The sequence below is a fragment of the Ranitomeya variabilis genome, chromosome 3 (assembly GCF_051348905.1).
Source record: "Ranitomeya variabilis isolate aRanVar5 chromosome 3, aRanVar5.hap1, whole genome shotgun sequence".
In the NCBI taxonomy this organism is placed as follows: domain Eukaryota; kingdom Metazoa; phylum Chordata; class Amphibia; order Anura; family Dendrobatidae; genus Ranitomeya; species Ranitomeya variabilis.
Window position 1 is genome coordinate 755,314,005 of NC_135234.1, and position 26,422 is coordinate 755,340,426.

The window sequence follows — 26,422 nt, forward strand, 5'->3', positions numbered from 1 at the left end:
TAAATGTAACATATTCAATGTTTGCATATATCTTAGCTCCTGCAGTGCTTGCTGCAATCTTTTGGTGGATTATTAAATGCAGTCATATCCCAGGTATTCCACATTTTACACTCTCCTGATGAACGTTGCTATAGGATCAATCGCATGAAGATTGAATTCCCTGACTCCTTTAAGAGCGCAGTACGACGTTCCTTTTATTGTAGAACATACGGCATTGTGTGTATCCAGGCAACTACTTCATAATGAGATCACTCTGTGCTGAAGAATAATTATAAGGTATGATCACTATTCGGCGAGGTATAATGAGGACCCTGATGAGTGAAGGCTTACATCCTGAGGTTTAACGCCTAGTGCTCACCTGATACCAATGTCTGGATTTATTAAAGTGGAACTCCATTGACGTAACCACGTAGAATCTGATTATTTAGGGTCACATATGTGCCGGGATCCACCTTTATTCCTTTTCTCGGAGCCCCCCTGAGAGCTACAGTAGTTCTAGAAGACTGGGACCCACCTGACTTCCTGTTTCGGTGACTACCATATGAACACATGTAACCATGTGTACGTAGCAGACAGGAAGTCAGCAGGAAAACTAGGTATACAAGGAAAAGGACCTTGTATATCCCCCGCTTACTAATTAAGTAATTCACCCCAAAAAGTTTCTGACATGTGTCTACATTGTGTCTACTTACCAACATTTATAACTCCCACTTTGAGACCATTAAGCTCCACCCAGGTAAATCCCCAATATGGGCAGTTTTTGGGTGTGTTTTTGCTAAATTTCACCCCTTTATGGTGCGGTTCGCCGGGCTATTGGCTGGAATGATTGCACTTGGTGTGATAAACCACAAAGAACATTGTTACTTATTTGGATGTCTACCAATATGTTAAAACCAAACTACGTTTTCCAGGAGTGCCCTGGATACATTTTGGAAACTGCAATTCTTTACCCCCTCTCCCACCCTAATGTGGCCAACCCACTTGACTCTCGGGCATCAGGTGCAATCAGCTTTACTGCAGTGAGAGACACAGCGCCATCTATGTTGTGTGGCCTTGTCTGGTACTGCAGTTAAGCTCTATTTTTCCCACCAGCTTGTTTTCCATCTATCTTCAACCCCTCTCTATGAAGCCAGAGCTATCAATCAAAGAAGAGGTGAGATGGGGGAGTGGTGCAGATGGAGGAAAAAAAAGCAGGTGGGAAGTTCCACCTAGATATTTGGCTCCGCCATGGTGCACCAAGTGCCTGTGCTTGGTTTGGACAGTCATTCTGTGCTGACAGTCCCTTTAATTGCTATTATTTGCAGTCAGTGTTACTATTTAGGGGCGTATATTATTGTAAATTATGCTTATTCCAATTAAATATTGTGAGGCAGTGACCGGTGTCACATGTAGGGGTCGCTGTGTGTTCCCCCCAGGATGCGCACAGAGGCGTATTGAGGCCATGCAATGCGGAATAAAAAGTGAGTATAGGTCTTGGACATGTTGGTTGTCCAAGGCAGGTTTAGGGTTTTTGTGTTTTGAAACAGACTACAGTATGGTATTGGTGCAACCATTTTCATTCCCAGCTCGGGTTTTCCATGTGGCTGAAGGCCACAGATTCCAGTTACAAACTCTGCGGTATAGGGTTTGGGTGTGTCAGGTTCAGAGTCGGTGTCAGTGTGGTGATTGCAGCAGTACAGAGCAGAAGGCTCAGCAGAGCTCCACCTGTGTGAAGCAACACAGGCAAGCAGAGCCAAACAGCTAAGGCAGCTGGAAGGTCTAGCACCCACAACGTACACAGCGGCGGTGTAGTCGCCCACAGCTACTGGTGTCAAAGGTGTACTGGCGTGTTTATCGGCTGCAAACTGAAGGATATGGTTCCCCGGCTGCGATCCGGAGGATATCTTGTACTGTGTATTTCTGTGAGTTGAACATTAAAGAGACTTTTGTGTTGGAACTTTGCTGGGTCACTGTCTCATCACTGCATAGGGCGCTACCGCTGCACTACAATATATTAAAGTAGCTAAGAAATAACGGCAGCCACGGCATAATCTGCGCAACGCGCGCTCGGCTACATGACACCGTTTAGCAATTACGGGAAGATATTTATACCCTTACACTCTTCGCTCTATGAAATGCTTCATTGATTCATTACAGGAGAAATCAGATGCTTCTGACTCAGCTTGGGAACATGGCGCACGGCTGACCCCCCATCCACGAGTCTCCGTCTATTAGACCTCTTTCACACATCAGTGTCTCCGGTACGTGTGGTGACAGTTTTTACACGTACCGGAGACACTGACACACGTAGACCCATTCAAATGAATGGGTCTGTGCACGTCAGTGTGTTTCCATGGACTGTGTGTCCGTGGGCAAAACACGCTGACATTTCCGTTTTTTCCCATCAGCACGGGCCGCAAAAAGTCCCGCACATGTGCACACGGAGAAAGCACACATTGATGTCATCCTTGTGACACGCATCGGCACTGGGGAAGAAGCGCTACAGTAAGCGCTGTTCCCCGGCGGCGGGTGCTGAAGACGCTCTCTTCATTCTCTTCTGCTCTCCCGGCGATCGGTGCAAGCAGAGGAGAATGATGAGAGTTATATTCAAGTCAGAACAATGACAGCAGGTGGGGGCTTTTGGGACTATTACTCCCATCAAGCTACACCTGCTGCCACTAAGAACAGAGACAACAGGAGCGGATGATGGGGGTATTCCTCACCCACCACCTGCGCTATAACTAAATAAATGACTGGAAAACCCGGTGTATTTTCTATAACCAGCCAGGCAAAGCTCACAGCTGGGGGCTGAAACTCTCAGCTGTCAGCTTCAGCAAGGCTGGTTATCAAGAATAGAGGGGTCCCCATGCCGTTTTTTTAAATTATTTATTTATGTGTACAATGCAGCACTATTTATTTTTATAGGATTGCAGTGCTATTTATGTGTTTTGGACAGCGGTGTAATTTATGTGTACGATGCAGTACTATTTGTTTATAGGGTTGCAGTGCTATTTATGCGCATTGGATAGCAGTGTTACTTATGTGTATGATGCAATACTATTTATGTTTATCGGATTGCAGTGTTATTTATGTGTATGGACAGGCGTGGCGCTCTTTCTGAAAGGAATCAACTATGCATTTCTAACCTAGTGCAGCCCTTATAATCTTCAAGAAATATTCTTTATGTCATTGCAGCAGACATGAAGTCTTTATCCTGCCTGTGGTCACAACGAGGGCGACTGAGATTTCTTACAGATCATCTTTAATGTTACAGTATGTCACAAGTACAGATGTAGATGGCTTAGTATGAAAGGATCCGCAGCCGGCTGATAGAAAGGTTTAAGGAAATTTCGTTTGATATCCCGCAATCTTCAGGCAGAATTTTTTGCAGATAAATAACTGGTTTAGAACAAAATGTGTCATTTTTAGCAGTAATGATGACAGCTCATTCAGACATCAGTGTATTCCACGTAAAAGATCGATCATTCTGAACAGACTTTGATCAGAGTGTGGTCCGAGTGTCATCAGTTTTTCTTATACGTGGAGAAAAAAAAATTCCCCACCTTCTCCTTTCTGATTAATTACTTCCGAGTTCCGTCTGATTTTTTTTTTCATGGACCCGTAGACTTGTATTGAGGATTTTGATATGATCGGGCATGTCTCCAAAATTTTCCATGGACCGTTCTTTCGGAGGTGACATCCCCATAGGTGATCATAAGTATCAGTGCTATCACGAATAGAACTCGTGAACGATAAGGGTATGTTCACATGATGTTTTGTTAATTTGGTAAAAATGATGAGTTTATCAAGTGGATACAGCTTGAGGGTTTTTTCTTTTGTCCCAAAGATTTTTCTTTTAACACTTTCTTAATCTTTCTTGAAGTTTAATGTCTGTGAATGCTTCTTTTTTTGCGTTTTTTTTGTGAGATTTTCTTACAATTTTTTTAAAATTCATTAATCAACGAATAAATCATTTTTGCCTTAAAAAAAACCCAAACACTTATAAAGCAGCTCAAAAGAAAGCTCACAATCTACAAGGGTAGGTGAGGATACAGTAGGTGAGGATAGAGCTGGTCGTGCAGCGGTTTGGTCGATCGGTGGTTACTGCAGGTTGTAGGCTTGTCGGAAGAGGTGGGTCTTCAGGTTATTTTTGAAGGTTTCGATGGTAGGCGAGAGTCTGATGTGTTGTGGTAGAGGGTTCCAGAGTAGGGGGGATATGTGAGAGAAATCTTGTATGCGATTGTGGGAAGAGGAGATAAGAAGGGAGTAGAGAAGGAGATCTTGTGAGGATCGGAGGTTGCGTGTAGGTAAGTACCGGGAGACGAGGTCACAGATGTATGGAGGAGACAGGTTGTGGATGGCTTTGTATATCATGGTTAGGGTTTTGAACTGGAGTCTCTGGGCAATGGGGAGGCAGTGAAGGGATTGACAGAGGGGAGAGGCCGGGGAATAGCGGGGGGACAGGTGGATTAGTCGGGCAGCAGAGTTTAGAATAGATTGGAGGGGTGCGAGAGTGTTCGAGGGGAGGCTACAGAGCAGGAGGTTACAGTAGTCGAGGCGGGAGATGATGAGGGCATGGACTAGGGTTTTTGCAGATTCTTGGTTTAGGAATGGACGGATCCATGAAATATTTTTGAGTTGAAGGTGGCAGGAAGTGGAAAGGGCTTGGATATGTGGTTTGAAGGAGAGATCAGTGTCAAGGATTACCCCGAGGCAGCGAGCTTGTGGGACTGGGGAGAGTGGGCAGCCATTTACTGTAATGGATAAGTTCGTTGGGGGGGTCGTGTGAGATGGGGGAAAGACGATAAATTCTGTTTTGTCCATGTTAAGTTTTAGAAATCTAGCGGAGAGAAAGGATGAAATAGCGGACAGACATTGAGGGATTCTGGTTAGTAGGGAGGTGATATCTGGTCCAGAGATGTAGATCTGTGTGTCATCAGCATAGAGGTGATACTGAAAGCCATGAGATTCTATGAGCTGTCCCAGGCCAAAAGTGTAAATGGAGAAGAGCAGGGGCCCTAGGACTGAACCTTGTGGGACTCCGACAGATAGGGGGCGAGGTGAGGAGGTGGTGTGTGAGTGGGAGACGCTGAATGTCCGGTCTGTTAGGTATGACGAGATCCAGGATAGGGCCAAGATATCTGTATATCTATCCATCCGCTTAGTTCCATCATTGTTCTGGATGGGTATTGTCAGTGTTATATGCCGATGGCGTCATCCTCTGAATACTGTTACCAAGGTTACCTGCCGATAGACGACATTTGTCGTATTAAATGACATGGTGCGCCGTGTACTTCATCACACTAATCACAGTGACAGCGTAATACGAACTATTTACTTAGCAGACTAATTGAAATCAGGTCGTGTGGGATTTTCCGGGGCGGCTTATTGACGAGGAGTTTGTCTGCTCTTATTAGTGACATTATATACAATCAGTGACACAGTACTGGCTGCAGACATGGCGGCTAAGACAGAGAAGCACGCCGATTATTCACAATTGGATTTTGTCCTCGATTTCCACCATTGGAAATTAATCAAAACTAGTAAATACGGAAAAGTGGAGAGGTCACCCATAGCAACTAGTAAGGATGCTGCTTTCATTTTCTAAAGGTCCTCTGAGAAATGAGAGCTGGAATCTAATTGGTTGTCATAGGTCCCTATATAAAAGCCAAGGCAAGAAGAGATAAAATGTAGAGGTCGATGTGGTGCAGTCCAGTAATAATCCCAATGGATATAGGCCACAGCTCTATCTCTTCTTCTATCTAACACAGGCCCTGGCAGGAGTTTCCATTTTTTCCCCGTTAGGCCACAAGTCCTCCTCGTTGGGCCACCTTCACTTCAACCGGCCCCTGCTCCGTCCGATGTACTAGCCCAGACCAACACCTGTACCGTACGTCAGTGCTAAGCCACAGTCCGGATCACTTTCCTCTCACGTTCACCACCACAGGCATCCAACTCCGAGAGGAGACTCCTCCTGGATCTTCGATATTTGTCCAACGGCGGATGTCTCGTACCTGGTGAGATGAAGGGAGGGACCTGGCTCTTGACTGGTGTAGTCTGGACTCCAGGTCTTGACCGGCAGAAGTCTGGTTTTTGGGTCTTGAACATTGTACTCTAGGTTCTGGGGCTCGTCTGGTGCCACCTGGATTCTGCTTCCAGTCGCACCACAACCCGCTGCCTCGGATATTCTTCCATGGCCGGTCATCTCGGCCTCAGTGTCTCCCCTGACACACGTCTCACCTGTTCCTTGACTTGGTATCAAATCTGCTCCCGTTTTGGCGTGCTGGCCTTTTGTACTGAACTGCGTCATCAAGGTCACATAACCCAGTGTTCCATCTAAACTCTTCCTTCCTAAAACTCTCCCTCTTCCGTCCAGTTCCGCAGGGTCATGCTTGGCAGGGCCGGTTTTAGTCAAGTGGGGACCTGGTCAAAAGGCTAAAGTGGGGCCCCAGATGCCTACATACTGTACTGCACCATCATGTAAGCCTTTATGTTGCATTTACATGTGCTGAGTTCAGGCTGTTAAACAAATGTGATCATCAATATTGAAGTCCTTTGGCGCTTGTTTCCCGGCCTCTTTAACCGGCTGAGGAAGAACGAACGGGAGAGAACGAATAGATCAATCTGTCCCCATAGAGTACATCTTACACTGTACACTGCTCACGTCTGCGCTCCCGGGATTTATAACTGTGGATGCCACATACATAAACGATATATCACACATATATGTATACACACAGAGCAGATAGATAGATAATTGATAGACAATAGATATATAGATAGACAGGCAGACACTGTAGAATTCTTACCAGTCTGTCTCCTCTTCTTGATGACTTCTAGACTCCCGCCGGGTAGAGGACTTGTGGTGACATTAAGATCACATGACCGGTCACATGACTGCGATATCACCACAGGTCCTGGAGCAGGATGAAGTGAATGCAGTAACGCTGGGGTCAGGACACAGTATAGATTATAAACCTGTGAAAGTGAGGATGGATGGCCAGATCCCAGAACAAGAGCTGATCCATAGCACTGGTCGGTCAGTAGTACCCGCCTGACTGCTTCTGCCATCGCTTACGGAACTGTGAATTACTCTAGGCTGCGCTGGGCAAGAGCCTTGCAGGAGAACAGAAGCGAAGGTGCACTTATCCTTGTCTCTTCCGCTGAGCACCACCTAGTGTTATTTGAATTGTAAGCTTCATCGCGGAGGCAGAAGTCAGGTGTGTACTACGGCCGTGCTCTCTGCATTTTCTCCTGTCTGGTCACTGGCTACCAGAAGTGAAACCGCATGCAGCCCTGAAGACCACTTATAGCATATACTAAAGGGGGCAAGTAGTGGGCCCTCTCTGTGTATAGGGGCCCATAGCGCCAATCCTGCTTGGACAGCAGACAGAGTTTTCTTGCACAAATGCTGCACAGCGATGAGGATTCTCATTTCTTGTGGTGCACCTTCTTATATAAGGAGGGGATAAAGGTGACTGTTGGCACCTCTACTATGTGATAAGGGGCTGCCATGGCAGCGGGAGGCCTACAGAGGTACCCAGTTGCTGCCATTTTAGTCCTCGCGTATATATATATATATATATATATATAATATATATATATATATATATATTCGTGTGTGTATTTTATATATATATATATATATATATATATATATATATATATATATATACATACATATATATATATATATATATATATATATGAGTGTGTATATGATATATGTTTCAGTGTGTGTGTATATATATATATACTGTATATTTATATATTTTAACCTTTGTAATATATTTGGAATTTTTATGTATTAATTTTCAATTTTACTTTATTTTGCACTGCGTACTGAAATAGTAATGTGTGTGTGTGTGTGTGTGTGTATGTATATATATATATATATATATATATATATATATATATATCACTATTGCAGTGATATAATTTAGGCATTTTTAATTTTTTTAATGTCATATGTTCTTCTTATTTTAAACTTGGAAAATGGAACTTGGAATAAAAATACAGTATATTATGTATATATATATATTTATATATAATTTACTTTTGATATATTTTGGATTTTCCGTAAGTTTTTTTTTTTTTAGTTTTTATTTGATTTTTGACGTCGTACTGCAATGTATGTATAAAACATTCAGTATTGCCCCATCCATAACGGTCCAATCTATCAGTATATAAAAGTAATTAATCCAAATGGTGAAAAATGTAAGGAAAAATAATGCCAGAATTGTCATTTTTCACCACACAAATGCAATAAAAAGTTTTAAATATCAGATATACGGTACTCCGAAATGATGCCAATAAAATCTACAGCTCAACAAGCAAAACACAAGTAGCGTGTCAGACACAGCGATATCGTAAATGCATCGCTGGAACGTCACGAATCGTGCCGTTGTAGCGATCAAAATTGCACTGTGTGACGGTACCCTTAGAGCTCTCTTAAAATGGCAACACAATTTAAAAAAAAATAAAAAAATTAAATTCTAATTATTTTTTTCTAAAATAATAATAATAGTAATAATAATAATAAAAAAAACTAGACACGTTTGTTATCGCCGTATTTGTACTGACCTGGAGAATCATGTTGCCGGGTCACTTTTAGTGCACAATGAACTCTGTAAAACCCAGAACAGCAATGTCAGAGGGGTTTTTTTCACCATTTTTCTGGACTTGGAATTTTTTTTTTCATTTTCAGTACATTATATGGTAAAATAAATGGTCTCATTTAAAGTCACTACAATTCCTGCAAAAACAAGCGCAAACCAAGCGCTCGTACTGCTTCATGGGTGTATTGCCCTGACCAAATGGATTTGTTTGGACATTAAATAGTTGTATTTGTTTTAGGAAAAGCTGGGTGAATCCAATATGTCAGAATGTCCCATAGGAGATCTCACCCAGCTTCCCCAGATTGCAGAGTAGTAAATTTGCCCAGATATTTGGGAATATATCCCCCTCTCTCCAATACAGCTAGGCAGATTTGCTGCTCTAGTATATAGGAAAGTGGGATAATGGTAGCCACCAAGCTTTCCCAGACACCTGAAAAGCAAATTTGTCATACATGTAACCCTTCCATATGGCTATATGCCTGGGCACATTTGTCACTCTGGTTATGTAGGGAAACTCTATGACAATCCCTGTGAGAGATGTAATGGCGGCAATGGTGGTTGTCACCCAGCTTTCCCAGACTCCTCACAGCAAAATGTAAGCAATTTGCCTAATCACCTGGGGATACATCTCTCTATTCTCATATAGATTCATGACTTCACGGATTTTCCACTGCAGCCAGGCGTTCTAACAACAATAATATTGTATGTCACCCAGCTTTCTCAGACTCCTGAAGATCAAACTTGACTAATTATGTGGTTGTTGGTCTCTCACCCCCAAAAATAAGCAGTTCTGCCAATTAGGTTTCTAAAAAAGCTGGGTGATGATTCTGTAACATCTATAATAGTAGCCATATTGGTTGTCACCTAGCTTTCCTAGACTCCTGAACAGCATTTATGTAAACATACATCCAACATTTCCAGACTGCTTTGTGACTAGGCAGATTCTCAGCTTTTAACTAGGCTAGGCTAGTCTCTCGTGAGACCTATAATGACAACCATATTTGTTATCACCCAGCTTTCTCAGACTCCTGAACAGTAACTTTGTTTAATCTTGTAATCTTGCACCCAGCATTTCCAAATCGCTACACGCAATACAGATTTTCAACTTGCTTATCTAGAAAAGTTGGGTGATGATTTTTATGAGCCCTATAACATTATATAGCCATATTGTGCACTCACCCAGCTTTCCCGAAACAGCAAATTTGCCTAATCATGTGGTCAACGCTTCCATATTGTTACATGAATAGTCAGATTTTCACCTGTTACCTAGGAATGCTGGGTGACTAGTCTAGTGCGACCTACAATGACAATAATATTGATTGTTACCCAGCTTTCCCTGACTCCTGAACAGCAAATTTGCCTAAACATGTGGTATTTCCCCTCTGTGTTCACATATAGCTGAACTGGGCATCTCTGCCATTTGAAAGTTGGCTGGTGAATCCTGTCGAGGCTGTAGTAGCTGCCATATTGATTGTTACCCAGCTTTCCCAGACTCCTGTACATTAAATTTACTTAAACATGTGCTATTTCGCCTCTGTGTTCACATATAGCTGCAGAACTGGGCATCTCTGCCACTCGAAAGTTGGCTGGTGAATCCTTTCGAGGCTCTAGTAGCGTCCATATTGATTGTCACCCAGCTTTCCCAAAAGCAGATGCTCATTTTTTTTTTAATCACAATCATCGATGACAGACGCAATACTGGAGGTTTGAAACCTCCTGAGGCCGGATGTGTGCTAATTACATAACCCCATGCAATAATTAGCTGTGCAATCAATCCCACGACGCGCGTCGATGCGGAGGGAGACCTTTGTCCTGTTTGTCTGGAGGGATAAAGTTCCCAGTCCAATTTCACAACAGCCCCGGAATTAGGCGACACGTAGTCATCATCCACGCGACGTAGTGTGTGCTCAGTCCGTAGCCGATGTACTGACCGCTCCTCTCTCCCTCCACAGCTGTGTAAATGAGTATGGAAGATTATGACTTTCTATTCAAGATTGTACTCATAGGGAACGCCGGTGTAGGGAAGACCTGTCTGGTGCGGCGGTTTACTCAGGTAAGGACCATGATGGATATTGTCATGGTTGGCGGTTATACACTGGCCAATGGTGGTAAAAATCGCGGCATTAATATAGTTTATAGTTTTCCCTTGACTTTCTGACTAGATATGGCCATATGTTATTGTCACCATGTTACGGTAATATGTTGGTGTCTGATGCTGAAGGAGGGAGTCACCCGGCATAGTGCGGGGTGTCAAGTATTTTGCACCTCCTAACCTGTGAATAGTTAGTGCTCCCTGAGTCCCTTCCACCAGTCAGGTATTGAAGCACTTGTAATTATCGTTTGCCCTTTTTAGGGTTTTTTTTTCTGCATTTTGCTATAATTCAACATAAAATGTAAAAGAATAAATAGTTAGACATTGTTGTATTTGCTTTACTTTTTATTATTAATGCCATTAATTGTTTTTTTATAGATCTATTTTATTACCCTAGCTCTAATTGTAATCCTAGCCCTAATCCCTAGCTCTATCTCTAAATGTAACCCTAACCCTAATCCCAGCCCTAGCCCTGCCCCTAACTGTAGTCCAAACCTTAACCCTTATCCCAGTCTTAAAGGAAATCTGTCTGCAGGTTTATGCTACCTGATCAGAGAGCAAGCTGAATCCAATGATGTATCACTTAGTTTACAGTTATGACACAGGGTGATTTCTTAGATTTAGCAATGCAGCAGAGCTGAGAAAGCTGTCCCCGCCCACATCAGGCTTTGTATGTACATTGTCTATAGACAATGAGCTGCTTATCACAGGAGGGGGCGGAGATGGACGAGTGCTCATACACCAGCTAGTCATAGCAAATGATAATGTCCTAGTGATAAAACCTTCATTGTGAGTAAACAAAAGCACAGAGCCTTAGATATGACAACTCACTGAATTCTGTTTTAGACCACTACCTAATGCTGTCCTCAGATTACACAGCAAAAACTTGCTGACAGATTCCTTTTAATCCCAATTCTAGCCCTAACTGTAGCCCCCACCCTATCGCTACTCTTAATCCTAGCCTTAATTGTAGCTCAAGCCTATCCCTAACTGTAGCCTCAACCCTAGCACTAACCCCAGTCTTAATCCTAACGGTAGCCCCAACACTATCTTTAACACTACTCTTAATTGTGGATCATCCCTATCCCTAAAACTAGCCCTAACTGGAGCACCAACCCTAGCCCTATCCCTAATCTAAGCCTTCATTGTAGCTCATCCCTATCCCTAATCTTAGCCCTAACTGTAGCCCCAAACCTAGCACTAATCCCAGTCTTAATCCTAACTGTGGCCCCAACACTAGCTCTAATCCTAGTCTTAATTGTGCCTCATTCCTATCCCTAATCCTAGCCCTATTCCTAAAAAAGGCATTAATTGTAGCTCATCCCTATCCCTAATCCTAGCTCTAACTTTAGCCCCAACCCCTAGTCCTATCCCTAATTCAAGCCTTAATTGTAACTCATCCCTAATCCTAGCCCTAACTGTAGCCCCAACCCCTAGTCCTATCCCTAATTCAAGCCTTAATTGTAGCTCATCCCTATCCCTAATCCTAGCCCTAACTATAGCCCCAACCCCTAGTCCTATCCCTAATTCAAGCCTTAATTGTAGCTCATCCCAATCCCTAACTGTAGCACAACACTAGCTTTAGTCCTAGCCTTAATTGTGGCTCATCCTTATCCATAATCCTAGCCCTAACTATAGCCCCAACCCCTATCCCTAATTCAAGCCTTAATTGTAGCTCATCCCTATCCCTAATCCTAGCCCTAACTATAGCCCCAACCCCTAGTCCTATCCCTAATTCAAGCTTTAATTGTAGCTCATCCCTATCCCTAATCCTAGCCCTAACTATAGCCCCAACCCCTAGTCCTATCCCTAATTCAAGCTTTAATTGTAGCTCATCCCAATCCCTAACTGTAGCCCAACACTAGCTGTAGTCCTAGCCTTAATTCTAGCTCATCCCTATCCATAATCCTAGCACTAACTGTAGCCCTAACCCTAGCACTAATCCCAGTCTTAATCCTAACTGTAGCTCCAAGACTAGCTCTGATCCTGGCCTTAATTGTGGCTCAGGCCTATCCCGCATCCTAGCCCTAACTGAGCCCCAACCCTAGCCCTAATCCAAGCATTAATTGCAGCTCATCCCTAGCTCTAACTCTAGCCCCAACCCTAGCACTAATCCCAGTCTTAATCCTAACTCTAGCCCCAACCCTAGCCCTAAACCTGTCCCTAATTCCAGCACTATCCCAAGACCTACTTAGCGTTGGAAAAAGTGTGTAAAAACATAAAATTTATTGTGTTTTTTTTTTTTTTATAGTGGGCACTTTTAAATTTGGCACGGTTCTCCCAGTATGTCCCGGTCTCTGTGTGAGACGCGAAGCAATGTGCAGCAGGAGAACAAACCGCAGCACATACACATTGCGCATGATTAAGTACTGTTTTGCTCAGCTTCTGTCTTCTCAGTCGCTGCCTATGCAGAGCACAGTAGCTGATGACAAACTTATCCTGATTGCTGCGCTCTGCATAGGAACAGGTATGAAAGCAGCCGAAGGAGCAGTCTGTCTTGCCATTGGATATAATTTGGCAGTGGAAGGGCACAGTATGCCCCTTCATAGGTACCACTCGTCCCTGTATAAGGGACGTAATAGAAAAAGTACAGATTGATGTGTTTTATACAGGTATATGGAAGTAAAGGGGGCATCCTGCACTCATCAATCGTTCATAGGCCGTCTGTTTCATTTACAGGGTCTCTTCCCACCAGGCCAGGGGGCCACCATCGGGGTAGATTTTATGATTAAAACAGTGGAAATAAAGGGTGAAAAAATAAAGGTAAGATTTCCGATTATATCATGAAAATGATGCAATATTGTATAGGTAAATTATATAAATTTAGGACCCTCCTCCTTAATAAAAAGTTGCCTTAAAGAGGCACAAAAACCTTCTCGAAACACAGCTGCAATACATGACAACCCATGTACAGTCTTATGATATAAATTTCTCTCTATAGGATGGCGGTGTAATATATGTGCTTGATATAGCAGCATTATTTATACTTATATAATAATTGTGTTATGTGTACAGTGCAGTGTTACTATTGATATGTACGATATAGTGACTATATTTTAGTTTGGCAGATATTTTTATGTGTATGTTAGCATAGTTGTACTATTGATGTGTACAGTATAGTGGTACAATTTATGTGAAATAAATACAGTTATCAATAATACTGCTCTATCATACTGTACATATAAATGGTAACACTATACTGTACACATCAATAATATAGCCATATCATACACAAATGTTTACAGTAGAGCGGTAGTAATTTTGCGTATGCATTAGCAGTGGTATTATGTGTACTATAAAGTGGTACAATTAATGTGCACAGTATAGCAGTATTATTTTTTGTGCGGTATAGTGGTGAATAGTTGTGGAGCTGTTTCTAGAAGAAAACAGACACACTTTTCTACATTTTAAGCAGTGTGTTAAAGGGGTTGTCCACTACTAGGACAACCCCTTCTCATTCCCTATGTTTGCCCCTGTTAAAATAAAAAAAGTATACTCACCTCCCGTGTCGGTGCCATTCCAGTGTTGTCGGCACTCACCATCCCAGGGCACAGTGACGCCAGCACCGACTAGGTGCAGGGCTCACAAGACATAACATCCTCACCGCTAGAGATGATGCAGCGGAATAGGAGAGCAGTACTTGGTAGACGGCATTTACATTAGTGAAAACCTTGACGGCAGAGTATGCATGAATATAGATGAGCAAGCATTAGATGCAACTGTACAACAGATACATACAAGAGTAGTAGAGAAGTACTTGCATGCAATCAGGTATCTTGCAGCAGGAATATGGTTAACCACAGGAATAGCAGTCGTATATGCAGGTAGTTATCTTGCAGCAGGGAATAGTTAACCACAGTAATAGCGGAGTCGTATATGCAGGTAGTTATCTTGCAGCAGGTAATGGTTAACCACAGGAATAGCACAGTCGTATATGCAGGTAGTTATCTTGCAGCAGGTATCGGTTAACCACAGGAATAGCACAGTCGTATATGTAGGTAGTTATCTTGCAGCAGGTAACGGTTAATCACAGGAATAGCAGAGACGTATATGCAGTCAGGTATCTTGCAGCAGGGATATGGTTAACCACAGGAGAAAAATAGAATAATAGTGTGTAAAAGCACCAACAAAACAATAGCGAATAACTAAACTGGTACTTTGATAGCAGAGATGAGCACAGTAGAGCCCAGAGAGCAATAGCTGCAATAGTCACTGGACTGAGCTAGGAAAGCAGGCAGGAGTTGCAGAGGGAGAATAAATGTCCACCTGACTGAAGCAGTCAAGAGGAAGATGAGGCTAAATCCTGCAAAAAAGCCATGGTAGCAAGGTGCCATACTTCCTGAATACTCCAGCAACTCATGGCTGCCTGAGTCAGCCGTAAAAGGCCTTGGGTGAAGACAACAGAGTTGCTTGACAGGTTACTAGAGTTAGCTGGCACGTACTAGTACAGAGGGAGCCGGTCATGGGAGAAGGGATCAAGGCTCGGTGCTGGAGCCAGGACCATAACTTTTCTGACTATACAGATCAAGACATTAGTGTTGACACTTCTGATAAGAAGAGAAGAGCACCTGATTGCGGCTTCTTACTGAGTCTTGTCCTCATGCCTCTTAATAAAGGCCGCCAGCTGATGTAGTGAATATTACTGGTCAGGCAATGCTCCCTGGGAAAATGATGCAAAATAGCGCTTCCTCCAGAAGAAGGAAAGCTCTCTCTCTAGTGCCACCTATTGGAGGCAGCTTGAATTATGGATTATTTGTGTCCAATAGGTGGCGGTAGAGATGCAGCTTTATTTTGGATGAGTCTTTCATTCTGGCGTCAGGGAGCTGATGGGGGTTTGTGTCCATTTTGCAATCGTAATCGGATCCTGCCTGTTCTGTGCACATCTGAAAGAAGTCGCTCGTTGTTTTGCTGAATTGGTCCAAAATTTTCCTAAGAGTCACTACAAATCTTGCGGAACAGAGCGGCTGGATCGTATTATCTCTGCCAGCTGGACTCCGCCGAAGCTTACGGTGTATTTTTTATTCAAGCAGACTCGCTTAAGTATATCCGCTGTTAATTTTGGCAATGCTAATGGTCCTCTGCGTTTCTTTTCTTTTGGGCTCCTTAGCTCCAGATATGGGACACCGCCGGCCAAGAGAGATTTCGTTCCATCACCCAAAGTTATTACCGCAGTGCCAACGCGTTGATTTTAACCTATGACATTACATGCGAGGAATCTTTTCGCTGCCTTCCGGAATGGCTGCGGGAGATTGAACAGTACGCTAATAATGAAGTCATCACTGTGCTAGTGGGTAAGTCAGGAACCTAACCCTAAAACCACCATATTGTATACCCCACCTTCTCCCATGCCAACACTTCCTTGCTTCCCATTTTTGCACCCTTTTGTTTCCCTGAACACTGCTGGCTGTAGAATGAGTTAATTGACATTCATAAGTGAGCCCATCTGATGGTGAGCTGGTAACGATTGTCTTTTTCTGAGCTACTCTGCACTGATTTATGACCACATCAAAGTTCAGCTCAACTTTGATGTGGTCCGTGGTCATAAAACAGCATAGAAGAGTTATGAAAGAGACAGGTAAGAGTTAAAAAATGAACGTCAAAATGAGCTTACTGACAGATTTTTAGTCTACTTGTTCTTCAGAAAGTAATTAGTTGTAATAGCCAAACAGTGCAACATTTTTTAGTGAAATGCCAAATTTGCTTTTAGCAAAGAATACATGAATTTAAGTAAAAAAAAGTCTATAAACGTGTTGTTGCCCTTTAATTTAAGATTATTTTATAGGCTTTTGTAAAAAAATAAATAAATAACATAGGTTCGAAAATAGATATCTAATGTGTGCCCTTTTTACTTCAGTACACCCTTGAGTACTCAAGGTACTAAATAAGAAGGATAATTATACTAAAACAGTTCTTTCAACAGCAGCTTTGTGATAGTTTTTGGCTATTTCATAGAATCCTAGAATGTTAGAGTTGGAAGGGACCTCCAGGGTTATCGTGTCCAACCCCCTGCTCAAAGCAGGATTCACTAAACCATCTCAGACAGATGTCTGTCCAGCCTCTGTTTGAAGATTTCCATTGAATGAGAACTCACCACCTCTCGTGGCAGCCTGTTGCGCTCATTGATCGCCCTCACTATTTGGTTTTCTAGAACTCGTAGAGCAAAAACAATACTGTGTTAATAGGTACAGAATTTAATTCCTTCACATTAACACTTTTATTTTGTTCCAATCTTCATGGACCATAAACATTTTCACATCACACTTTGTTCTTCACCTCTAAATACAGGAAACAAGATCGACCTGGCAGAGCGGAGAGAGGTCTCCCAACAAAGAGCTGAAGAATTTGCTGGATCCCAAAACATGTATTACTTAGAAACCTCGGCCAAAGAATCAGACAACGTGGAGAAACTCTTCCTGGACTTAGCGTGCCGCCTCATCAGCGAGGCCAGGCAAAACGCGTTGGTGAACAATGTAGACTCTTCTTTGCCGGGAGAAGGAAAAACCATCAGTTATTTGAACTGTTGTAATTTTAACTAATCGGCAGGAAAAAGAATAAAAAAGAAAAAAAACATTCACTATGGGCTGAAGGCCTTTTCACCAGATGGATTCCCTCTGGTTGATGTTACTACATTTCTGGCCATCGAAGGCAGAGGACCAATACGCAAGTCACCAAGGTTCGGTGGCAGGCGGCCAAGAGGAGAACACAAAGTTGTGAGTCCCGTCGATAAGTCTTCGATACAAACTTGGAACATAACCCCTCTAATATACAAATATAACAACATGCTGCGAACCATGCTTGAAATTATGTTCTACTTCTTGAATTTTTTTAAATTTCTCTTTAATGGTAGATAGAAAAGCATCAACGAGGAAGCAGAAGACAACGGTCGCAGTCTAAAACTGAAGATTATAATTATTTGGAATGCTAGCTCCACTTTTAATGCAACTTTTTTCAGAAAGAGGGTTGTCCTTGACCCAACCGAGACCTTCTCTTAGATCTTAATCATCGATTTTTATGGAAATCATATGACAGTGATAGAAAGAAGAGCAATTTTCCATGACTTCCTCTGGAAAAGAATGAATGTTTTATTCTTTATTTTGCATTTATAACTCTTCAAAAAGATCTTCAGCGTAAAATCTTGGCTGCCAGTACGGATCTTTATTTTTGCCAAAAAGAATTAAATATGTTCTTTTGTGAACGGTCTTAAGTAGAGGAGCCATTGTTTGTACAAAAATATCATCCCACAGTTCTGGGATGAGGGGATGGTGGATTTAATGGTTTTACGGGCGGACCTACCAAGCCTTCCTAATCATGTCTGTAGAATTTTGCAAGAGGACTATACACTGTAACCCATAGAAACAAGTCTTTTTTTCTATTTCACAATGGTATACCCTTGAATTAATGAATAAACAGTTGTGTGGGCTTCGACTCCCTCCACCATTGTAGAGGAAATATGTATCTGACACGCATGGTTTGGTGATAGCAAGTATAAGCATTAGTGGAATGGCAAACAAAAAATCTTTTCTCTTTGGGCTACCATATAGTCTATATGTTTACTATTGCTTTAATTATATAGGCTCGTGGGTCATCATAGTCATGTCTTCTAGGCTTCAGTCTGCTTTTTTGCAGGACATGCCCATTTCAATGAGGGTAGGTCTGAAACTTGATGGAACACACAGAAAAAATTCAGGGACAGCTATTTTTGAGGCTTCTTTGGTGCCTGAGAGACTTGCCAAATATTCCAGGAATGTTGGAGGTGTCACCCTTTTCTGGTTACCTTCTGGATTTTCCAAGAAAGATGGCAAGTGTACTTATATGCCTTCTAAGTTTTGTCTTCATAGCCTCATTAGCCATCATAAATTCGCTTCTACCCATTCTTCAGAGGCTCTAAATCTAACATACATGCCTATATATACATATCATTTTAGGCTTACGTGAAAACATAGTCATCTTGGCTTCAGTGTTTGCTGGCCACCATAAACTCATAAGTCTATGTAGGTCTTCTACCCCCGAATTGTCATAGATTCATTGGCCATCCTAGATTCTTACGTCATCTTGGTGTCAGTCTTTACAGTCCACCATATATTCATATGTTCATTTGACTTATTTCATCATATGTCTTATAGGCTTCATTTTTCAAGGGCTGCTGTATATAAGCGCTTCCATGAGTTTTCTAGGCTTTGATCTTCATAAACTAACATAGAAAGTTATTCAAAGCTTCATATTTTGTAAACCACCATAGATTGATATCTCCATAAGTCCTTTTGGCTTAAATCGTCATTGACCACCACAGATAGCTATGCTAGGCTTGATCTTTTGTAGGCAACCATAGACACATTTTCTCCAAAAATCTTCTAGCATCCGATCTTCATAGACAACCATGGATGACTATTCTAGGTATCATCCTTCATAGTCCACAATAAACAGACATCTCCATAAGTCTTCTAGCCTTTGATCTTCATAGGCCACCATAGATAAATGTCTTCCTAAGTCTTCTAGCGTTCGATCCTCATAGACCATCATAGATACATCCTCTAGTCGTAATCCTTCATAGGTTGCCATAGTTTAATGTCCTAAAAAGTCTTATAGCCTTCAATCTTGACAGATCATCATAGATAACTATTCTAGGCTTCATCTTTCGTAGGCCACCAAAGATAAACCTCTCCATAAATCTTTTAGGCTTCAGTGTTCATAGACCATCATAAATAACTATTCTAAGCTTCATGATTTGTAGGAAACCATAAATACATTTTCTCAATAAGTCTTCTAGCCTTCAATCTTCATAAACCAACCTTAGATAACTATTTGAGGTTTCATCTTTCATAGGCCACCAAAGATAAACATCTCCTTAACTCTTTTAGGCTTTGAACTTCATAGGCCATCATAGATTATTATTTTAGGCTTTATCTTTTGTAGGCAATCATAGATAAATATCTCAATAAGTCTTATAACCTTCAATATTCCTAGACCACCATAGATAATTAGGCTTCAGCATTTGTTGGCCACCAAAGATATACATCTTCATACGTCTCCTATCCTTCCATCTTCATAGACCGCCATAGGTTCTTCTTGTAGATCTCATCTTTTATGGTCTACCATCACCATCTTAGGCTATAGGTTGAATTCAATGGACTTATGTCTACCTTCAACCTATGAAACCATTGACAAATATCTCCATAAGTCTTCTCGGTCTCAATCTTCAGAGCCTTATAAGCAGCCCCAGATTATTATCAAGCTATTGAGATCCTGTCGAAAACTAGTCCCACACTTATTGATATCTCCATCCTAATTGAATCCTGCCTTAGTGGAGCTTACAACCATATTTCTCTTTGACTTTTTGGTTCAGTGTTGAATCAAAGATGGAAAATCGAAAGACCTATGCAATCTGCTGCCTCCATGATAATTTTTATTAAATATTTTATATTGTATGCTAATGAGAAATAACTAGAAGAGAACAATGAAGGTTCTGTAAGGCGTAGGGAATCAGGATAGACTGCCTGAGGTGTTAATTCCTGGGGCTTGATTTTGTAAACTGGGAATGAATCACTGCCCGTTTATGAATCTTGCCCATGAAGCCATGTACACCAAAGGGGTCATATAAAAAATGGGACATATTAATGAGCCTCACTCTTAGAATTTTTAATGTCAGAGGTCTAGATCCAGGAGCCCTAAAACTCGTTTTCATGTTGCTCGATTTTTGGTTTGGCCCACCAACTGGATCATGTACCTAACTTTGGAGGTGGTTGACGTTCTCAAGAGGTTTACAACACATTGTAGATTTTTGAGCAATTTAAGAAAGCCTAAACATACAGTACAGACCAAAAGTTTGGACACACCTTCTCATTTAAAGATTATTCTGTATCATCAAAGCAAAAGGTGGCTACTTTGAAGAACCTAGAATATAAGACATAATTTCAGTTGTTTCACACTTTTTTGTTAAGTATATAATTCCACAAGTGTTAATTCATAGTTTTGATGCCTTCAGTGTGAATGTACAATCTTCATAGTCATGAAAATACAGAAAAATCTTTAAATGAGAAGGTGTGTCCAAACTTTTGGTCTGTACTGTATATCTAAAAAAAAAAAAAAAAGAAAAATTCCTCGTTCCTTACTGGAAGGAGTTTTTTTCCTTGGTTGTATTGTCTCCTTTAGTTGGTAGAGGACAAGACCTGACAACTCTTCCTAGAACAATTCTGAGAAAAATGGTTTTCAAATATTTGTCAGATCCATTCAGCCTTAAGCCTAAGAAGCAAAGGAGAAAATACGGAATTTATTGAAAGTATCTGATGAGTTCAGGAACAGATAGGATCACTTTCGTCTGTATAGATTTGCTTTTTAAAGGGGTCTTCCCAACTGGCATGTTTATGGCCTATCTCACTATCTGGAGAACGGAGACCCTTTGAGATGTCTGTAAAGTAGAGGTATCCACAAATGTGCATAGAAATAAATGGAGAGAGCCCCGCATGTGTGCTGGTCTATCGACTCCAGACAGCATGTGGATGCGCCCCTTCTCGACAGCGCCACCGACAGACTGTTTACGAGCGCTACAGAAAAATGGAATTTTAGCCAATATCTCATTACTTTGGATCATCGATGCACATCTCAACAATGGGAAAAATCATTGCGTATCCGCTACATAAGCCATAGGCTCGACACAAGTAAGGAAATTATTAACATTAGCGCATGTCACAAATTCATGCCATGTCTTTCATAGTAATGTAGTGCAAAATAGAGCTTTGGAGATCATTACCAAAAAAATCACTTTCAGGGGTTCTCCAGCTTTCCTGACATTTTTATTGTTAATTAAATACCCATTATTATGGCTAAAAACGTTTTTTGCAATTGGGTTCCATTAACAATTTTGCATCATTTGCCTTTTATACCCTTCGTGCTGCACTGTCTAATGCTGGCCCCAGAATTAGTTAACCGAGAATCATTCAGTGAGCTCATAATGATGGTCCGACAGGGAGTTTGTAACTCTAATCTGCCTGTTTCGCAACTCCTCTCGGCTGATTCATGATTGCATCAAAGTTGATTGTGGAGGAAAACAAAGAACCTGTAAAAGCAAAATGGTGCAAAAGTTTTATTGAAACCCAATTACAAAAGTGATTTTTTATCCCCAAATTAATACATTTAAGTAAGAAAAAAAAATTGACCCCAAAAGTGGACAACTCTCCTCACAGAAGGTTAGTCCTATGGCCAGATCCCACCACAAGAACTCTTGTGACCCTGAGCTGCCAAACTTTTCCATGGGGCCATCACTAAACATGTTCATCCATATGAAATGAAAAATGGGAATGGCACCAGGTCGTTTTTGGGACTGGAGGTTGTTTCAAAAATATAGTCCCCGTTCCATGGCTGGAAAACAAAAAGCATTTTCATTATAAATGGCCATGCGGTCCTGCTGTTTCGCTGTCATTAAAGAGGTTTCACAGGACTTTATCATTGCTAAAATATTTTTAAGATATTTCATAAATGTCAAATTGGTCCCATTCTTAAAATAAAAAAAATAGTCCATAGCCTTGAAGAGATTGGCTCAGATGTAAGATCACGATGCAGCCAATCAGTGGCCACGGGCAACAGTGCCGAGGAACAACTCGGGTCTGGTAGATGAGGGTTTTTTTTTCATTTAAGGGTCGTCCTGGTCCCTTTCTTAAAATAAAAAAAATAGTCCGTAGACTTGAAGGGATTGGCTCAGATGTAAGGTCACGATGCAGCCAATCAGTGGCCACGGGCAACAGTGCCGAGGAACAACTTGGGTCCGGTAGATGAGGGGTTTTTTAATTTAACGGTCGTCCTGGTCCCATTCTTAAAAAAAAAATAGTCCGCAGCCTTGAAGGGATTGTCCACTTTTTTTTAATAAACAATCTGCCCAAACCATATACATACCGGACCCCCACTCCTTCTCTGCACTGCTACCAATGTTCCCCGATGATCTTCTGGCCCAGGTGGTGGAGGGTCACTGCTTCACCCAGTCTGTGGCCACAAGCAGCAGAAGAAAGGAACTAATGGGGGTACAGTAGGTGATTTTTTATTTTATTTTAGGTCCATTATTCATTTTTAAAACAAAAAAAAGTTCAATGGCCTTTACGGGATTGTCAGCTTCTTATTTTTCCTTCTTTAAAAACCTGCCCATGGTAGTCTTGAAATATCTAAAAAAAAATACACCTTTTTAAAGGGGTTGTCAAGGCTTGGGGTTCAAGTTTGCAGTCACACTGACGGAGCTGGGAGTGAGCAGCTGGTTGAGTGAACATAAGCATGCGATTTGCATACGTGCGGTCACATGCCGACTAGACTTGTGCGGCATCTCTCAATATGAGTCAATTGATCAAGACCTGACACGTCTAGTCGGAATGTGGCCAGAAGCGTGCAAACTTGCAGTCACATGACTTGTGAGGACTCACAAGTCTACAGTCCCATAGAATGACTGAAGACTTGAGTCCCGAGCCTAAACAACCTCTTTATGGCCACTGACCAGGCTCTCACAATGCATCCAACTTCATCACTTTAGGCCAAAACCTTTGATGTCATCTCATTTGGGAGGTTAAAGATTTTGGGCGAGACCTGCTTACAATCTTAGGGCTACAACGTATACATCTTACATAATTCTCCATTTGTCCACATTGCACGGGTCCAGCGTTCCTCCTGCACCTTTTGCAGTGTTGTCCTCCCATTAATTACCTCCTTACCTAACATTTGGCATCGTGCAGACCATTAAACCATCGTCGTTAGGACTCTAGCGCTTGTGTAACGACCGATTTAACAGTAACGCACCGAGAGCGATGGACTCCGAGAGACCGAGCTGTTAAATCCTTTGTATTATTTTGCATTTATTATGAATGTATTTGATATGTATTTGTCTGTATTACTTAGGAGCTTTGATCACAATTGTTTTTTTTTTAATATATATATATCAAAATTAAAAAAAAGAAAATCACAATTAAGCTTGTGAGTCACTGATAATGTCTGCTGATTCATTGTTTGGGAATATTGTAACAGCTAGCGTCAGGTAGGTACAGGTGATCACAGGTTCAAGCTCTGGAGGAAAACTAAAAAAAATAAATTTTGATTTTTTTTTTTCAAAATATAAAAACATCTAATAGTTTATTTCACATTCTTTTTCCCATTCCCAAGAAATGTAATAACCATATTTCTTATCGCTGCATACGTAAATGTCCAATTTTTCAAATATTTCATTTTTACCTTTCGACCTATATGATTCATGCCATTATGCTTTTTATTTGGTGGGGGCGCCTTATTTCATAAGGGAAAAAAAAACTATAAAATCCATTCCAAAAGTTGTATGTCAATCAAAATGACAACTGTACAAAAAAAAATAACTCATCATACAGCTCCTAAAAAAAAACCAAGTCTCAGGATAGGTCAAACGCAATTTTTTTCTTACATTTTGATTTTTTTTAAATTAGTAAAATATATGTATATAAGAAAACAGCATAATAATAAAACCCTAAAAATTGTGGTGCACTTTGTGTTTTTTTTTCACCAATTCATCTTACAATAATGTGAATGGTATCATACAAAACTACAACTTGTCCCACAAAAAAAAACAAGCGGTTCTACAGCTAAAATTTGTCCTGAACCAAAGGGAGGAAAAAAAAAAAGAAAGCTTGATGTTGGGAACCATCTTGTTACTTATACAGTATGTTAGTCATTTTTATGTACTTATCCACACAAAAAGGTCTTGATATAATGCAGTTTTCCTGCTAGCTACTAAAGCTCCCTTTTCAGTTTTGTTGTATAGAATAGGACAGAGTAAGCAGAGTCATTTCATTAATATTATTAGGTGGATGAGTTAATGGCCGCTTTATTGTATAGGTGGACGCTTAGAAAAGGCAGGATAGTTGCGCTGTACACACTGATAAGTCTCTGTATGCCACCCTCTTGTCACTCCCAGGTTTCTGAGGGAGGGGACTCTATCCAATCACTTCCTGGAGACTGTAATAATCAATGATATTTAACAGCTGAGCTTCATTCATTCCTATATATTAATATACTATATTAAACTTTGTAATATATCTTAAAAGGAAAAAGTGGCCAAGAAGTTCGTAGTCCAATGTTTTCACAGGCTCTCTGTAAACTTTCAAAAAGTTATACACAGTAAGGCCGGGGTCACACTTGCGCGAAACTCCCATGAGTCTCAATACCCGGCACTCGGACTGGAGCGCTTAGCTGCAGAGAAATACATGCAGCCTTATACTCCGGTCCTGAGTGCCGGGTATTGAGATGCGAGACCCATGCGAGTTTCTCGCAAGTGTGACCCCGGCCTAAGTATTACATCTGTCAGAAGCCTAAGGCTCAAAATGGCTACCTCAGACAGACTTGGCTCAAGCCATTTCATCTGCCAGATACCAGAAGAACCCTGGCCTTCACCCTTTAACTCTTGTACAGGTATCTGGTCTTACAATGGTGTCCGATGGTTGCTTCCATCATCCATGGAAGGGCTGCCTGTTATGATCCTTAGTGGTTGAGGATCACAAATTACTCCAGCTAAGTAACAAACATAGGACAAGCTCTAGGGAGGTGGCAAACTGGACTGACCACAAATATGAACCTATCCAAACACACTAGAAGTAGCCGGTGAACGTGCCTAAAAATCCTAGACGTCTCGAGCCAGCCTGAGGAACTAACTACCCCTAGAGAGAAAGAAAGACCTCTCTTGCCTCCAGAGAAATAATCCCCAAAGATATAGAAGCCCCCAACAAATAATAACGGTGAGGTAAGAGGAAGGCACATACACAGGGGTGAAAGCAGATTCTGCAAATGAGGCCCACTAATACTAGATAGCAGAAAATAGAAAAGGGAATCTATGCGGTCAGTAAAAAACCCTTACAAAATATCCACTCTGAGATTTCAAGAACCCCCACACCAACTAACGGTGTGGGGGGAGAAACTCAGTCCCCTAGAGCAACCAGCAAGCGAGGAAATCACATTTTAGCGAGCTGGACTAAAAACATAATGAACGCTGATAATCAAAAAATGATCAAACAAAAACTTAGCTTGTCTTGGAGAGACTGGGAGCAAGGTAGCCACAAGGAATCTGAAGAGCACTGAATACATTGATAGCAGGCAAGGAACTGAGTATCCAGGTGAGCTAAATAGGAAACCAACCAAGGATAACGAACCAGCTGATGCTGCAACCTGCAGAAAGACAACACTACACAGTACCACTTGTGACCACTAGAGGGAGCCCAAAAATAGAGTTCACAACAGTACCCCCCCCTTGAGGAGGGGTCACCGAACCATCATCAAGACCCCCAGGGCGATCAGGATGAGCCGCGTGGAAGGCACGAACCAAATCGGCCGCATGAACATCAGAGGTGACAACCCAGGACTTATCCTCCTGACCATAGCCCTTCCACTTAACCAAATACTGAAGCCTCCGTCTAGAGATACGAGAATCCAAAATCTTCTCCACCACGTACTCCAATTCGCCCTCGACCAGCACCGGAGCAGGAGGCTCAACAGAAGGAACCACAGGTACCACATACCTCCGCAACAAAGACCTATGGAACACATTATGAATGGCAAACGATGCTGGGAGATCCAAACGAAAAGACACCGGGTTAAGGATTTCCAAGATCTTATAAGGACCGATGAAGCGAGGCTTGAATTTAGGAGAGGAGACCTTCATAGGAACATACCGAGAAGACAGCCACACCAAATCCCCAACACGAAGTCGGGGACCCACACCGCGGCGGCGGTTGGCAAAGCGCTG

The 26,422-nt window shown here is 41.7% G+C and overlaps 1 protein-coding gene across 1 annotated transcript in view; it reads left to right on the forward strand.

Moving 5' to 3' along the window:
- The window catches only part of RAB30 (RAB30, member RAS oncogene family), a 95,653-nt gene extending 77,534 nt beyond the window's left edge, over positions 1–18,119 (forward strand). Inside the window, exons 2-5 of the mRNA XM_077298658.1 lie at positions 10,550–10,650; positions 13,369–13,452; positions 15,797–15,980; positions 16,975–18,119. Of these exons, the coding sequence (XP_077154773.1) occupies positions 10,558–10,650; positions 13,369–13,452; positions 15,797–15,980; positions 16,975–17,225 (612 nt within the window). The 5' untranslated portion in view covers positions 10,550–10,557 and the 3' untranslated portion in view covers positions 17,226–18,119. The remainder of the gene's footprint in view (positions 1–10,549; positions 10,651–13,368; positions 13,453–15,796; positions 15,981–16,974) is intronic.
- Positions 18,120–26,422: the final 8,303 nt, after the last annotated feature.